Source organism: Bison bison, unplaced genomic scaffold (genome assembly GCF_000754665.1).
Source record: "Bison bison bison isolate TAMUID 2011002044 unplaced genomic scaffold, Bison_UMD1.0 scf7180017864295, whole genome shotgun sequence".
Lineage (NCBI taxonomy): Eukaryota > Metazoa > Chordata > Mammalia > Artiodactyla > Bovidae > Bison > Bison bison.
In genome coordinates this window covers 4,605,018-4,620,193 of record NW_011494867.1, presented here as the reverse complement: position 1 = coordinate 4,620,193, position 15,176 = coordinate 4,605,018, and the positions used below count along the sequence as shown (strand labels likewise).

General features: G+C 48.8%; 1 protein-coding gene across 4 annotated transcripts in view; it reads right to left on the bottom strand.

The window, feature by feature from the left end:
* WWOX (WW domain containing oxidoreductase) overlaps positions 1–9,137 on the bottom strand; it is a 916,676-nt gene extending 907,539 nt beyond the window's left edge. For all 4 annotated transcript variants that reach the window (XR_826202.1, XM_010850783.1, XM_010850782.1 and 1 more), the window contains exons 1-3: positions 8,794–9,137; positions 2,479–2,543; positions 1,014–1,071 (exon numbers count right to left, since the gene is read on the bottom strand). Coding sequence is in view for 3 of the 4 variants with exons in the window: in XM_010850783.1 (XP_010849085.1) it covers positions 1,014–1,071; positions 2,479–2,543; positions 8,794–8,900 (230 nt within the window). In the remaining variant the exon portion in view is untranslated. The remainder of the gene's footprint in view (positions 1–1,013; positions 1,072–2,478; positions 2,544–8,793) is intronic.
* Positions 9,138–15,176: the final 6,039 nt, after the last annotated feature.

The window sequence follows — 15,176 nt, the reverse complement described above, 5'->3', positions numbered from 1 at the left end:
GGGGTCAGCTCCAGACCAAAGGAACAAAACGCACGTCGCATGCGATAAACTGAGTCATACAAATTTTGCGGCTTCCAGTGTATGTGAAAGTTACGTTCACACTGCTGCTGCTGCTGCTGCTGCTGCTAAGTCGCTTCAGTCAAGTCCGACTCTGTGAGACCCCACAGACGGCAGGCCACCAGGCTCCCCCGTCCCTGGGATTCTCCAGGCAAGAACACTGGAGTAGGTTGCCATTTCCTTCTCCAATGCATGAAAGTGAGAAGTGAAGCTGAAGTCGCTCAGTCGTGTCCGACTCCCAGCGACCCCATGGACTGCAGCCCACCAGGCTCCTCTGTCCATGGGATTTTCCAGGCAAGAATACTGGAGTGGGGTGCCATTGCCTTCTCCAGGGGATCTTCCCAACCCAGAGATCAAACCCAGGTCTCCTGCACTGCAGGCAGACGCTTTACCCTCTGATCCAGCAGGGAGGCCCTTATGCCAGTGGAGGGTTTGAAATATTTCAAAAATCACCAAAATGTGACACAGACACAAACTGAGCAAATGCTATTGGAAAAATGGGGCCAAAAGGCCCTCAGGGTAGGGCTGCCACACACCTTCAATGTATACAAAAAAAAGTATCTGTGAAGTACAATATGACAAGATCTGCTTGTACGGACCCCACATCACAGAAGTGTAACAGCATCAATGCCCAGTAGGTAATTTGATAAATTATAGTATATCTATACAAAATGATACCACTTAGCTGTTAAACATCATTTTCTTGAAAACTTTCTAAGGATATGAGAAAAAGCTCACACGAATTATGTGCCAAAAACAGTTAACCAAACAGTTCACCCCATACATTCTCTCTTTTTAAGTATATGTACAGAAAATACAGAAGAAAAAAATCCAAAAATCGTTAACAGCAGTTGCTCCTGCTGGTAAGATTACATACTACATACTATTTTTCTACAGTGTATACACTTATTACAAAAGCAAGAAGCCCGAGAGTAGTTTCTTTGTAGACAACTTACTCGACAAAAAACACTTGTCCGTTCTCATCGGTTTCTTGTTCCCATCCGTAGGGCAATTCTGAAAAACAGCAAGACAGGTCTGCCTGGGGGAGGGGTTAACTGAAGCCCCCGCCCTTTCAGCCACAGCCCAGTCTCCCACCGGACCAACTACGGCAGGAGGAAAACGCCTGTTACCCCAACCAGACTCCACGTTTCTGTCTCTCGCTTGGGAAGTAAGACTATTCCATTCTTTTCAGTTTTACTGAAGCATAGCTGAGTGACAATATTGTGTTAATCTCTGCTGCACAGCAGAGTGACTCAGCTTTTACATATATACATGTTCTTCTTCCTATTCTCTTCCTTTATGGTTTAATCACAGGATACGGAATACAATTCCCTATGCTATCCAGTAGGACCTTCTTTTTTATCTACCTTATACACAGTCATGTGTATCTGTTAACCTCAAGCTTCCCCGTGGAAGTCACAAGCCTCTTCTGCCTGTGAGCCTGTTTGTTCCACAGACACGCTCACGCGTCGTATTTTAGATCCCGCGTGTAAGTGGTATCATATGGTACCTGTCTCTTTCTGACTTGCTCTCCTTAATGACGATCTCTAGGTCCACCCATGCTGATGCAAAGGACACTTCATTCTGCTTATGGCTGAAGAGTACTCCACTGTATACACACACCTCTGTCCATTCATCTGCGGATGACCATCTAGGCTGTTTCCATGTTTTGGCTATCGTGACTGCTCTGCGGTGAACACAGGGCCGAGTGTATCTTTTCGAAACAGAGTATTATATGGGTATACGCTCAGGAGTGGGACCACTAGGTCATATGGCAACTCTATTTTTAAAACGATTTCATTCTTGATCATTCTTCAACACTCCCTTCGGCTCCTGCTTTTCACAAAATCCTTCCTGGCTGCTCCAATCAACATGACTTACCCCGTGAATGAACTCCCAGAATGTATCTGCTCTACAGCAGGCAGCCAGTACCATTTGTATGCTGGCTTGTGATGACTCCCATTACAGAGCAGTTTCCCTTTTTCTTCCATGGGTACACGCTGTCTTTTCAAACAGCCCCTCAACCTCTTGAAGGCCCGGACCTTCTTACGTTTCTACTCCATGGATGACACACGTACTCAGAAACGCCTACGAGTCACCACAAGCTTCAGGGAATTCTATCCAACACTGGTGTACTTAATTCCAGGATAGGAGCCAATAACATTTCCACAAACAGCACAACTACAGAAAAACCTCATGAACTGTCAGTCCAAGCGCCCTATTATTTTAATACTTTATTTTTAAGGCCAGTGAGAAATCAGCATTTCACTCAAAAATCTCATCACTTCCTTCTACCGAATCCTACAAGCTCCCGAGAGGGAAGGTCCAGTTCCTCAACAGACCCTCTGCCTGTGACAGTCTCCCCATCTGAACCACGCCTAACACACAAGGGTCTCTGCTTTATGACACCAGCATACACACCTCCTGCGATTCGCTTTCTTTTCCCAGTCTTCGGATGTTCCCACTGGGTCTTCTCCTCCGCGTGACTGTGTAAAAAAAAAAAAATCCAGAGAACAATAAGAAAAGTTACACTTCTAAAATTAATCCATGGCATTAGATTTTTCTCTCCCCAACATAATTCTCTCTCAAGAGTAGTCAAGTCAGACATTCACAAAGAAATATTCAGAACATAAGATGTCTGTTTGCAACAGGTCAAACTCTCTAGGTTTCAAGCAGCAGCAGTCTGGTAAAAGCCTGCATTTATGAACCGATGGGGAAGCCAGAGGAAGAAGACAGGACCCCGGCTGTGGGTCAACTCTAGAAATCTCGCTGAATTTCTCAAAATATCTAGAGAAGTGTTCTGCTTTGTACTTGCTTCAGTTTTACTCCAGGACAGATTGAAAATTCTGTCTAATTGATAATGCTGACATGTAAATATAATTTAGATAAACCTTAATCTTAGTGGTTTCCCTGGCGGCTCAGACAGTAAAGAAGCTGCCTACAACACAGGAGACCCAGGTCAATCCCTGGGTCAGGAAGATCCCCTGGAGAAGGGAAAGGCTACCCACTCCAGTATTCTTGCCTGGAGAATTCCATGGACAAAGGAGCCTGGTGGGCTACAGTCTATGGGGTCACAAATCTTCTTAAATGTTTTATTCTTTTCACAAATTGAACTTCAAAGTGTTTTTTAAGCACTGATTACTAATTTCATCCAAGAGGAAATTAAGAAGTGGTAAGACAGCCCCATAGGTTAAGTTACTTAGCTTTGGGGCCTCAACTTCCTCATTGGCAAAATGGAAATAATCTTAGTACTGATCTCAGGAGAATGTTATGAGGATACTGTACATAAAGGGTTGGACACGGTATCTGACATATAAAAAGCCCTCAAAAGGTCTACTATTTTGAACAAATCAAATATACAAGCTGGTCTGATTTCCATGCCAAACTAGCCTTTCATCTCAGGAGAGCATATACAGTTATCATTCAAATTCACACCACGAGCCAATAACAGACTAGAGACATCTGTCAACAGGTGACCTATCATCAAGAAAAACATAAAATTATTTAATGCCAGAAAAAGCTGCATGTTGCAAGAAGCACTCAAGTTCACATGCTCAGGCCAGAGTAGCAAATAACACGAAATCACTGACAACCGGATAACAGAACATTCTTCCGGAGCCATTATTTTAAAGAGAATAAATACAGAGAGCAAGTAAATGCTCCTGTAAGATGCTGCACATCAAAAGCAGGGTCTTTTCAGCAACTGCCGGCTTCTGGTGTTTTGCAAACTCTCAGCGGCCAGTGCAGGGACACTGTGGACTCTGGATTCAGGCCACACACCTGAGCTCCCGCACCGCACGCACCCGGTGAGCCGGTCTCCCCGCAGCACAGGGAGGGTGAGAGGCGGGCCCGGGACAGCACCGGTGATGGATGAGATCCCTGCAGACAGAGGGCACCGGCAGCCCTGCCAGGAGAAAGGAAGCCCCGACTCCCTAGGAAGCGTAACCCTGCTCCCGCCCTGGCACTCCTGAAGGGCGGGATCACTCTCTGCAGTAGGGACCATCCTGGGCACAGCAGGGTGATGAACAGCATCCCTGGTCTCTACCCACCAGACGCCAACGCAGCTGTGGCAACGGCAAGGCTCTGCAGACACTGCCCCCATCTCCCGCAGACTTGGGGTCCTGGGCCTGACGCCCACATTTCCTGGTCCTCCCGCTCACCAGCCTTGTGCCCTTGGAGGAGTCACTAAACCTCCCTGAGCCTCAGTTTTCCCATCAGTACAAAGGGAGTAATAACGGCCCCCCTTCCTGGGGTCAGAGAAGCCTCAGTCAGTCTACATGTGTGAAGAACTAAGAACTGTGCCTTTGACAGAAAAGGATTATTTGAAATAAATTTCATATAAAAGTTAATTAAAAGCTGTTCCCTTTCCACTGTAACCTAAAATGACTTTTTAATGAACAGAAAATTACAACACGTCCCCACTGTTATCTTATTCTCCTTCAAAAAGAAGTCCTTTTATTTTTCTTTTCTTTCAGCAAGCTTTCTCTTTTTCTTTTTGTCATTTAAAGAGATAATTAACAGTGATCTTAATGTAAAACAAAGGGATCAAAATTAAATTCACACCACATTACATGGCTATCGCTTTTAAGTATGCTCTTCTAAGGTTTTGGGGTTTTTTTTTGAAGCTCAACAGGGAGACCCAGAGCCTCCTGCAGACGGGGACCCGCCACCCACTGGGCAGGCCAGCCATCGCCCTTCAGGCCCAAGGGCTTCAGGAGCAAAGGGGGGCAGGACCTGAGGCCCCGAGGACCCCCAGGACTGCATCACGGCCCTCAGCACCGAGCCCTCGCCCCTCAGTCCCCTCCCCAGCTAAGGCAGAGGGACTGCCCTGGGTGGTGTCAGGGCAGTGAGAAAGGCCCCCAGCTCACGCTGCTGACCGGTCACCCTCCGCCACAATACCGGGCCTCTCTGGGGGCCCAGCCTGGGGGCACTGAGCCGTGAGAGCCTTTGAGGTCTGCTTCTGGGGAGGCTGAGGGGCGGACAGAACCCACATGGGAGAGAAGGAGCGAGGCTGCGAGGGGGGTTCCCACGAGACCCCAGGGGCCAGCTGGGAGCTGCAGCCTCAGGCCTTGGCCGGGGTGGGGGGCACCCCGCCGCAGTGGGAGGAACGCTTTGGAGAGAAGGAAGGACTCCAAGGGCAACCTTCTGAGAGATCGGTCAGGTTCCCCAGACCCCGAGGGACGCATGAGCTTCCAGAACTGGGAATGAACAAAAGCCCGGGATGCCTGCAGGTCGGCAGAGCTCAGGGGGACTGCTGGGAACGCAGGGCCTGGGTCGTTTCGGGCATCCTTCACCCCGAGCAAAGATCAAGGGCTGGGAGGAGGGGAGAGCGTCTGTGGAGAGGCACCCACCACTCCGGCCGGGAGCCTGCCAAGCTCTATCACCACAGCCAGAGTCAACAGGGCCAAACACCACTGGGGGCCCCGGGGTGTTTTCCAGGGACCACGCAGGCACCACGGAGTCCCCCGCTGTGGGCTCCTGGAAGCCCTCAGTGGAGCCGGCGGGAGCCTGCGGGCCTTACTGAGCGAAGGAGGCAGACGCCTTCCAGGAAGGAAGCGGAGGGAAGGGTCGCCCAGCAGAAGGCAAGGCGCGGGGGGTGGGAGGCGGGTGGCCAGGCGGGCAGGGGTCCCCAAACGGAGGGAAGAGGCTGCAAGCGGCAGACATTTTTTCTCTCTCCCTTAAACGGCAGGAGGAAACAAACAAACTACAAGGGTCAGATGCTTTCTCCCAAAATTCTGTGTTGCCACGACGACACCTGGTTCCACCTGAACTTACTTTTCTCAAACCCTGAGGTCACCAGCACGTTTTCCTTAAGCTATGTTAATGAGACTATGTATTTGCTGTGGAACGTGCCTTTCTTCAAAATGGCTCCACCTAAGACTTTTTTTCTTTTCTCAAACGTTGGGCTGATAGTAGCTCAACAAACCAGTATTCATGCCAATTGTTTTATGGCTGGGGGATGACACACCATCCTATCTCAAAAATGCATATTGTGGGAGAGGGGCCTGGGGAAACTCCCTCAGCCTTGAGGTGTCTCTCTTATCCGACTGGTGATGCTTTAGTCGCTAAGTCGTGTCCGACTCTTGCATGTCCATGAGATTCTCCAGGCAAGAATACCGGAGTGGGTTGCCATGCCCTCCTCCAGGGGATCTTCCAAACCCAGGAATCGAACCCAGGTCTCCTGCACTGTAGGCAGATGATTTACTGACTGAGCTACTTATCTGAATAACAGCCCTCTAACAGACATAAAACATCCAGCTAAAGACTAGCAGGGGGACACTCTTTCTGCCCCCTTCTGATGTCTATGTCAGAAACTTTCTCTATCTCTTTTATACTTTAATAACACTTTATCCCACAAAAGCTCTGAGTGATCAAGCCTCGTCACTGGCCCAGGATTGAAATCCTCATCTCTGGAGGCCAAGAATCCTGATGTCTCTCATGGCTCAGCAACATCCTTCTGGGGGACAGCAGAGTGACCACAGCCACAGGAGCCTCCAGACCAAGCATGAGGCCCCAGGTCAAACCTGAAAGGGAGTCCGGGAGCTCTGGGGACAGTGGCCAGAACAGGGACAGGCCCTACCCAGAGCAAGGGAGGCCCCGGAAGCCAGGAAGCAGGCCCAGTGCCTCTTCCCATCCCCAGGGCCCAGAAGGCCACCCACCCAGGGAGGCCCAGGAGACCTTCGCTTGATGAGCTAACTTCCTTACTCCCCGTGGACTGAGCTTACAGCTCCGTGATGCTAAGCATGGGGGATGGAGGGGAACGAGGAACGGTCCCTGTGCTCACGACGCTGACAATCTGGGGAGGGACAGACAGCAGGCGAGGCCGAGTGGCATGTAGAGAACTGCAGACGGGGGAGCGCAAGGTGCTGGGAGGAGAGGGCAGGGCCCATGCACGGGGGCGCCCTCGTGGGCAGAGACACTGAAGCTCAGCTCCCAGGGATCAAAGAGCCCTTCAGGCAGGGGCCTCGGCCACAACCAACACCCATTCAGAAGCCACCCGGAGCCCCTGGCTCCCTGCAGACCTCCAGAGCAGAAATCATCCTTCTAAAGACACACAACTGACATGAATCAATGGGACTGGATGCCATGATCTAAGTTTTTTAAATGCTGAGTTTTAAAATGAAAATACAATGAAACACAATGATTCAAAAATTTGTATCTACTTATCTACTATATATCTACTCATCTTGCTTACTCTATATCTACTTATTTATCTACCTACAATGGAATATTACTCAGCCATAAAAAAGAATAAAATCTTGCCATTTCCAACAAATAAATAAATAAAGACACATAGCCGAGCTCACTGCCTGGCCCAAAGCTTCAGTGGACCCTACTCTCGGTCCTGACCACCCAGCCCAGCTCCCCTGAGGCACAGCAGGGCCCTTCCTGCTCACCTGTGCTCAGGTTCCTGCACCACCACGGCATGGGCGGGGCCTCTGTCTCTCCTACCTGAGCTGCCCCTGGACCTGCCAACTTCTACCTGTGCCAAAGGCAGGGCTCAGGGGCCAACCACCCCAGGCACCTCACCACCTGCCCACACAGCTCATGCTGGGCATGCTGCCACTGGTCACACAGACTGTGTGAGGACCACCTTTTTTATTTTTTGGCCACAACAGGCATCTTGAAGGATCTTAGTCTCAACCACTGGACCACCAAGTGGAAGTCCCACCATGCGGTCTTATTTATCTCAGTAAAACCAGCGCTCAGCAAAGGGTCTGGCATAGGATACCTTCCCAACGTGTCTTCAAAGAATGCAGCAAGGTCTTTTGCTCCTGCTTTTCTTTCTAGAAAGCCACCAAAGGCAGCCAGCCGTGGCTCACAACCTAGGGCAGATCAGAATCACCTGGGAAAGATTTCACGAACTAGCAGTAGGGGGCGGGAGGCAGAGCAAGCAAATGAAGAGAAGAATCACCTGCAGGTAGAAGCCGGGAGCAGAGCCCGGTCAGTTTCCCACGAGTAGAAAACCACTGATTTACTTCCGTGTTTCTCAAAGCCACAACCTGCCTTAGCTTGGAAGTTTAAAAAACAGAGTCCCTACGTGGGGTGTCCGCTGAGACCCCAAATCTAGTTATGACGGTCCTCAGATGATTCTAGTGTCAGGCTGAGACGGTCCTGTCAGCTGCCGATAGTGGGACCCAGCAGAGTTTGTTCAGGCCTCAACTAAGCCTTTACTACGGCGCCTCAACTAAAACGCTCCAACCAACCCTCTTAACAGATGAGTAACCCCTGACAGTTATTCCCACGGCCCACGGGCACACAGTAAGAGGCGGGAGAGAGGGCCTTCTGGGGCTTCCAAAACTTTCCCGAGAACTACAGTAAAGCTGTATTAGCTACATTTTATATACAAGCATATACGTGCATACATACATATATACACATACAGCTCTACTAGGACGTCGGTTACAAATACACACTCCCAGGCGGCCCTTCTATCCGGGAAAGGAGCGGGGCGTGCTTGTTTTTTCTGATGTTGGGGAAAGGGGATGCAAGCGTGTGCATCCCCGCACCGCCGGGCACTGCCGCCTCCTGGGCAGCAGAGGGCGTGTCTGGCCGCCGCCAGGTGACCCCACGCTGGACAGCAGGGCCAGAAAGCGGGATGGGGCCCGTCCTCAGGAGGCTGGCAGCCCTCACTGCGCAGGCCTTCCCCGCGCGGGCAGGGGTCCGAAGGCAGCACGCGTCCCGGGGCGCGCGGAGCGGTCAGGGTTCTCCGCGCGCCCCGGACGCCCCCCTTACTTGGCATAGTAAACCCAGCCGTCCTTGGTGGTCCTCTGCTCCCAGCCCGGGGGCAGTTCGTCCTCGCTGTCGGTGTCGTCCAGGCCAGCGTAGCGCAGGGCTGCCATGGCTGCGGGGTAAGCGGTCGCTCGCCCGCCAGCCCCCGGGTCTCCGCGCCCAGGAACTCACTCCGGCTTCAACCGCGCGCCGCGCGCCCCGCACGCTCGCGCCTGCGCACCGCGCCGCCCGGGGCCCCTCAGCGCCCGGGCCGCCGAATCCGAGGCCCGCACTTTCGCAGCTGCCGGAGCAAAGGAGGGCGGGGCCTCGGGGGAACGCAGGGGAAAGCGCGGAGCGACACACACGGCAGCTCGGCTGGAAGTAAAAGCCGGCGAGCGCCCCGGGGCTCCGGAGGCGGGGCCGAGCTCCTAACCCCGCCCCGCCCCAGGCCGGGGGCGTGAGCATCCAATCCTAGCCCAGGGCTCCGCCCCCGTTGCTGGGCGACCCGTAATCACTTCCGCGTGGCTCTGGCCTATCCCGCAGGAGCTCCCGCCACTGGGCATCCTGGGAAATGTAGTCCCGGGCCTGGCCGGACTAGCGCACCGCACGGAAAGGAGGAGGCAAGCGATGTTGGCTTTCTAAGGCTACAGGGCCTGTCCGGTGTTTATGGCAGGAAGTGAAGGGTCTTGCTCAGAAGCCTTCCAGAACTTTCCCAGGCTAAGTCACAGATTTTATTATGCGTATAAAGTCAACGCTATTTCACGCTATAAAAAAGCAAATTCCCACGCACCTGCTGATGGAGGTGTTTCTTCATGGAGAAGTTTCTTCCAGTCCCAGCATATTTCTGTTGGTTACAAATGCCTGCCGTTTATAGACTTTTCCAGAACATTCCCTACTTAGAACTTTCTTCTTAGTGTTACAGGGAAATCTGACTGTGATTTCTCTGGCCCTAGTTTACAGAAGAATGCAAGACTCCACAGGTTTTAAAGTGAGGAAAACGGGAAGAAGGGAGTTTTATCTTCAAGTCCTTTTATCAGGACTTTTATCTTCAAGTCCTGGTATTGATGTTGCTTTGGAATTTCTGCACTGCCTGCTCTTTAGAGGAGAGACTTGCTTTCCTGGGAAGTTACCCAATCGAAAGCTAACCTAAGGTAAGCATGTTTCAGTTTTGACAGACCCACTATCCCATCGCAGATCCATCACATCACTCTTTCCAAATCCATGTACATTTAAGTGAGCTACTATTAATCTGCCAGCTTCTGCTCATCCCAATTTAACCCCTTGCCCCTGTCACCCGAGCCAACTTATTCCTTTGATGTGAATAGGAAATTAGATCCCCAAATCCCTTAGTGGTGAGGAAGGGGATGAATAGAGTCAATCTCCTTAGCCTCAGTTTCTCCAATCATCATCCATAGCCTCTGCTTAGCTTCTCAAGGACCTGCTGCTTAGATTTATCTCGGGTTGCCCTCATCAGACCCTCTACTGACACCTGTTGCCCATGACTTGACATCTTCCACAGATGGTGATATAGTATGGTGTGTTCTCCAAGCTGGGTAGTACTCCCCTTGGCAGGATTCTCAACTTCTCGTTCGAACCTCTGCCCTTCCTACCACTTTAAAACTTCCTCTAGGCTTCTCTGCCACGGACACCAGGGTTCCTCAACCTCAACACTGCTGACATTTGGGGATCCCGTATTCTTTGTTGCAGGGTTCTCCTGTGCACTGTGGGATGTTTAGCAGCAGCTCTGTCCTCTACCAACTAGATCCAGTGGCACTGCCTTTCCTGCAGCTGCAACAACCAAAAATGTCCCCAGGCATTGCCAGTTGTTCCTGGAGTTAAGAACGGCTGATCTGCACTGACGGTAAATCTGGAAGTTACTAGCTTGTGAATCAAACGCTGATTTGATGATTTGATGAGATTTACTGAAGGCATTGAAGAGCCCATTTTTGGCCAGAGATTCACGAGGTGCTACGTAGATCCTACTGGTTCTGGTTGCTGAGTTCTCTAGCATCATCTGAGGGCATTTGCCTGTCTAATTCCTGGCCCATCCTCAGGTGAGAGACAGGAGCTGACAAGTCTGACTGGGTGGCCCAGACTACCCATCATGGTCCCAAATGGTTATGATGACCTCATTTTATTCCTCTCTTCCTGCCTCTAACTGTTGGCCTTGATCAGAGGTCAATGAAGAAAGGGATTCAGGCATTTGGGGAATTGTGCAATTAAGCAAGTCAGATTTAGTATTTGGACTAAAGTCTTTGGACTATTTAAGTCTTTGGACTTCACTGAAACTAATGCTGTCTTAGTTACGCTTATTAGATTGCAAGCAGCAGAGACTCACTCAAAAGTTTATGATCAGGATGTAAATGAGCTAAATAAGAATATTGTCATGACCTGCAGGAGCCCAAGGACAAGCCTGATTTTTTCTCTCATGGGTTTCACGGTCTCTTGCTCCTGCTCTGTGTTCATGGGTAAGCTTTTTTTTCCCCCCGTTTCCTCACTAGCTTCCTTTATTCATAGTTTCTGCTCCCCTTGGACTTCAACTTGGATGTGATCTTGACTTGGGATCTGTCAGACGGTGAACCCTGTTTAGCTTGTAAGATTATTATGGGTTTGCAGAGTCTTAAGCTTGGGAATGAGCCAAAATCCTCAGCATGTGCTTACAAAAGCCTAAAGAATGGTTTCTTATTGTAAAGCCAGCTGAATCAATTGATTATTACATTGATTTAAAAAAAAATTCACCGTGTAGTTATACAACTACACGCCAGATGGTGCTGTTACCCACAATTTTAGGGCGAAAGCCCAATTTGAGACATGGTTTTCTACATTTGAAGTTTTCTTTCTGACTTCTGCAATAACACAGTTTACGAACAGAAGACTGGTACATTTTCTGCCGAAAACAATTTGGCATTACTCATGCAGTGGGCACAAGGTTCGGTGTAACATTCCTGAGAGCCACATTTCTTGAGTTCGTTGTTATTACCAGTGATGGTCATTTCCTTTCCTTTCAGACACACAAATGCCCCAACAATTCTGCAAACCTGCTATAATTAATAAGCAAGAATATTGAACAGGATTCTCAGGGAAAACTCTCCTGGTTAATGTGGACTTAGTTAGAAAGTGTTTTTGTATTTTGATTATTCATTCAAACACACAGATAACAAAAAATTTTATTAGATCTCTTAGAAAAGTCAAGAAAAATGAAATACCCCTTGCATCCAGAAATCAGTTGGTTAGAATAAAACCAAGAAAGAATGATGAGGGTTCTGAGAGCAGAGCCAGCCAAGACCTAGAGGTATGCGGAGATGGGGGAGAGTTTTGGTGACAGGCTTTCCTATCATTTATCTTGGGAACCAAACTCAGTTACTGTCACTTGCAAGCTGTGACAGTGGCCACGTCACTTACCTGGTTCCATGAGTATCAGCCCAGTTTCTACAGAGGAGGCAAATGGGGCACAAAGAATTGAAGTAGCATGTCCATGGTCACTGGGTGAGCAAAAGCCAGCAAGGTCTGGAATAGAACACAAACAAGGTCACCTACCCCAAACTCATCCTCTCAACCCACCACGCCACGAGCTGCCTTTCCAGAACAGGGATCCCCAGTGCTGGTTCTCAGGTGGATGCCCGGGGGGGTTTGATCCTCCATGGGAAAGTGAGAAAAGTGTTAAAAAGAAGTGAATTTTTTTCTTAAAGGTAAATATGTTCCAGTTAAAGTACTGTGTTTCTCTTTCTATGAGATTACTTCTATTATTTTTTCGGTAATCTATTCTTTTCCTATTTTCCAACATGTTTTATAATGACATTTTTCAGACATCCAGAAATGTTGAGAGATGAGCACAATGAATATCCATTCTACCCTACCCCTGACACACACACATAGGTGTAGTCACACTTAACCTTCTGCCGTATTTGTTTTAATCAGAGGGAACTTGAGTGCCCTTAACTTTAGGAGAGAGTGATTTTGTATTGTTTTGGAAGTTCTCTGGAATAAGTACAAATGGACTAAGAAAAATCTCCTGGGCCACAAGTAGGCACTCTCCCCTGGAGACCTCATCACAACCATCGCAGGGACTTGCAGAAATTAGACCTTTACATTTGGAAACATCACTCATTTAATTCATGTGTATAGGCCCCAAGTGTCAGTGTGGCTATAATTGCTAACTTGCCAACATTCACAAAATTCTATTTCAGCCTAACTTCTTCCCTGGCTCCTTTCTGTCCTGCAGAGAGAAGGGCCCCCTCTGGGGGCAGTCATGTTGCCATGAGAAGTCCATTCTGTTTAAAATCTTCCACCACCTGTTTAGAGTGTCTTATTTTGACAGCCAGAGCTTCCTAGACGTGGCTCTGATCCACAGCTGTCATGAACTTGCAAATAATTCTTCCAAAGACTTCGTGTCCTGGAGCCCAAGATTCACCCCAAATCCTGCCAGACTGTGCATGTAAATATGCCAGGGGAAAATAAAAACAAAAAGTAAAATTATTGTGTGTGTATATACACATACTTCCCTGGTGGCTCAGATGGTAAAGAGTCTGCCTGCAATACAGGAGACCCAGGTTCGATCCCTGGGCTGGGAAGATCCCCTGGAGAAGGGAAGAGCTACGCACTCCATATTCTCGCCTGGAGAATCCCATGGACAGAGGAGCCTGGTGGGCTATATATACACATGCATACCAGGGGCAGAGTGTGGGGAGAGGCATAAAGAGAAAGAAACAACAGAAGTGATGACTCCAAAGCACTCAGCGCAGCACCAAGCGCAAAGCTAGCTCTTGTTATCAAATATTATAGCATTAAATGCTTGCTACTATCATTGTTGTTACTGGTAATTAAAACGGGACCAGGAGAGCTTTAAAATCCAACCACGAAGCATAACTCTGATTTTAGGTCTGACCGTCATCTGATGGGTCTGTTGTCCCCACTGTATAATAAGAGCTAACATTCCCTCAGCAATACTATGTTAAAGCAGTGTGCTGAGCACTTACCAGGAATTATGTAACTCTACCGGTCACACTGTATGGTAGGTGCAATTATTAACCACCTTACAGATGAGGAAACTGGGGCTTAGGGAGGTGAAACCTGCTTCCAAATCAGAGAAGCAGTGGTGTTGCCCTAGAACCTAGTTTTCTATGACTCTTCGCTATGGCAATGTATACATCGCAGGGTCCAAAAGAGATTGTGGTTATGAACTTGGCAATTGTAATAGACTGTTTCAGACAGACTCCTTACTGCCCTTGACCAACGTGCTGTACTCCTAGGAACCCCCTCAGAGGGTGAAGGAAGGACAGGAAATTGACAGCTGGGAGCCACTGAGTAGAGAAGGGTCTTTCTCCTCTATCATGCTAACCGAGGAACATAAAACAAGTGCCCAAGACTAAGGAAATAAAATCGCATGGCTATGGCTCTGCCCCCGTGGCCTCCTTCTGAAGTCCTCACTCCTGACAAGTCCTTATCACACTGTGTTTCAGACTCCAAATTGTGCTCAGGTGCAGTATTTGTTTAATAAATGTCCGTTCATGTGGCGGCGACGGTGGTTCAGTCACTGTCAGTCCATTAGGCTTGGTTAATCATAGAGACAGATATTAAAATAGCTTAGTAAACCTAGATAACATCTATCTCTGATAGAGATTGCTATTGCAGGTGGAAGACATGTGATAAGAAAAACCTGAAAGAAGTGTCTGTAAGGTGATATGCATGCCTCTTCCACCCAACTTTCCTCCTTACTGCCATCTGGAAAAAATGATGCAATGCACGGAGCTCAAGCAGCCACATTGGACCATGAGATGAGAGTCACACCCAGAGATTGGGTAGCGGGGCAGGGTGGGGGGAGGGGGAGGTTACCAAGTTGCTAGGTCCCTGGCAACTTTATGGAATTCTCATATTTACTCTTTACTCCCCAAATCCCGTACTTACCTGCAAGAAATAGACCTCATGTGTTTAAACCATTGTTGAGTTGGCTGTACTGCCACTTGAGTTGAACCTAATCCCAAAGGTTATGCCTTTTTTACTTTCTTTTTCTTTGTATCTTTTTACTTTCCAGATTCCAAAATGTCCTTTCTATAAACTTTTCTCCTGTTCCCCTTTGCTCTTAAGTATTTATTCACCAAACGAAATAAAAAGTACTGCTTTTTGATATTTTGAGCTTTGGGGAGAATGTGGCTATAAATATGTGTCCAGTCTACCATCTTTATTCAGAGTCTGCCCACATGTTTTTCAGACAATTAAACAGCATAGTGAATAGAAGGAGAAGGCGATGGCACCCACTCCAGTGCTCTCGCCTGGAAAATCCCACGGACAGAGGAGCCTGGTGCGCTGCAGTCCATGGGGTCACTAGGAGTCGGACACGACTGAGCGACTTCATTTTCACTTTTCACTTTCACGCACTGGAGAAGGAAATGGCAACCCACTCCAGTGTT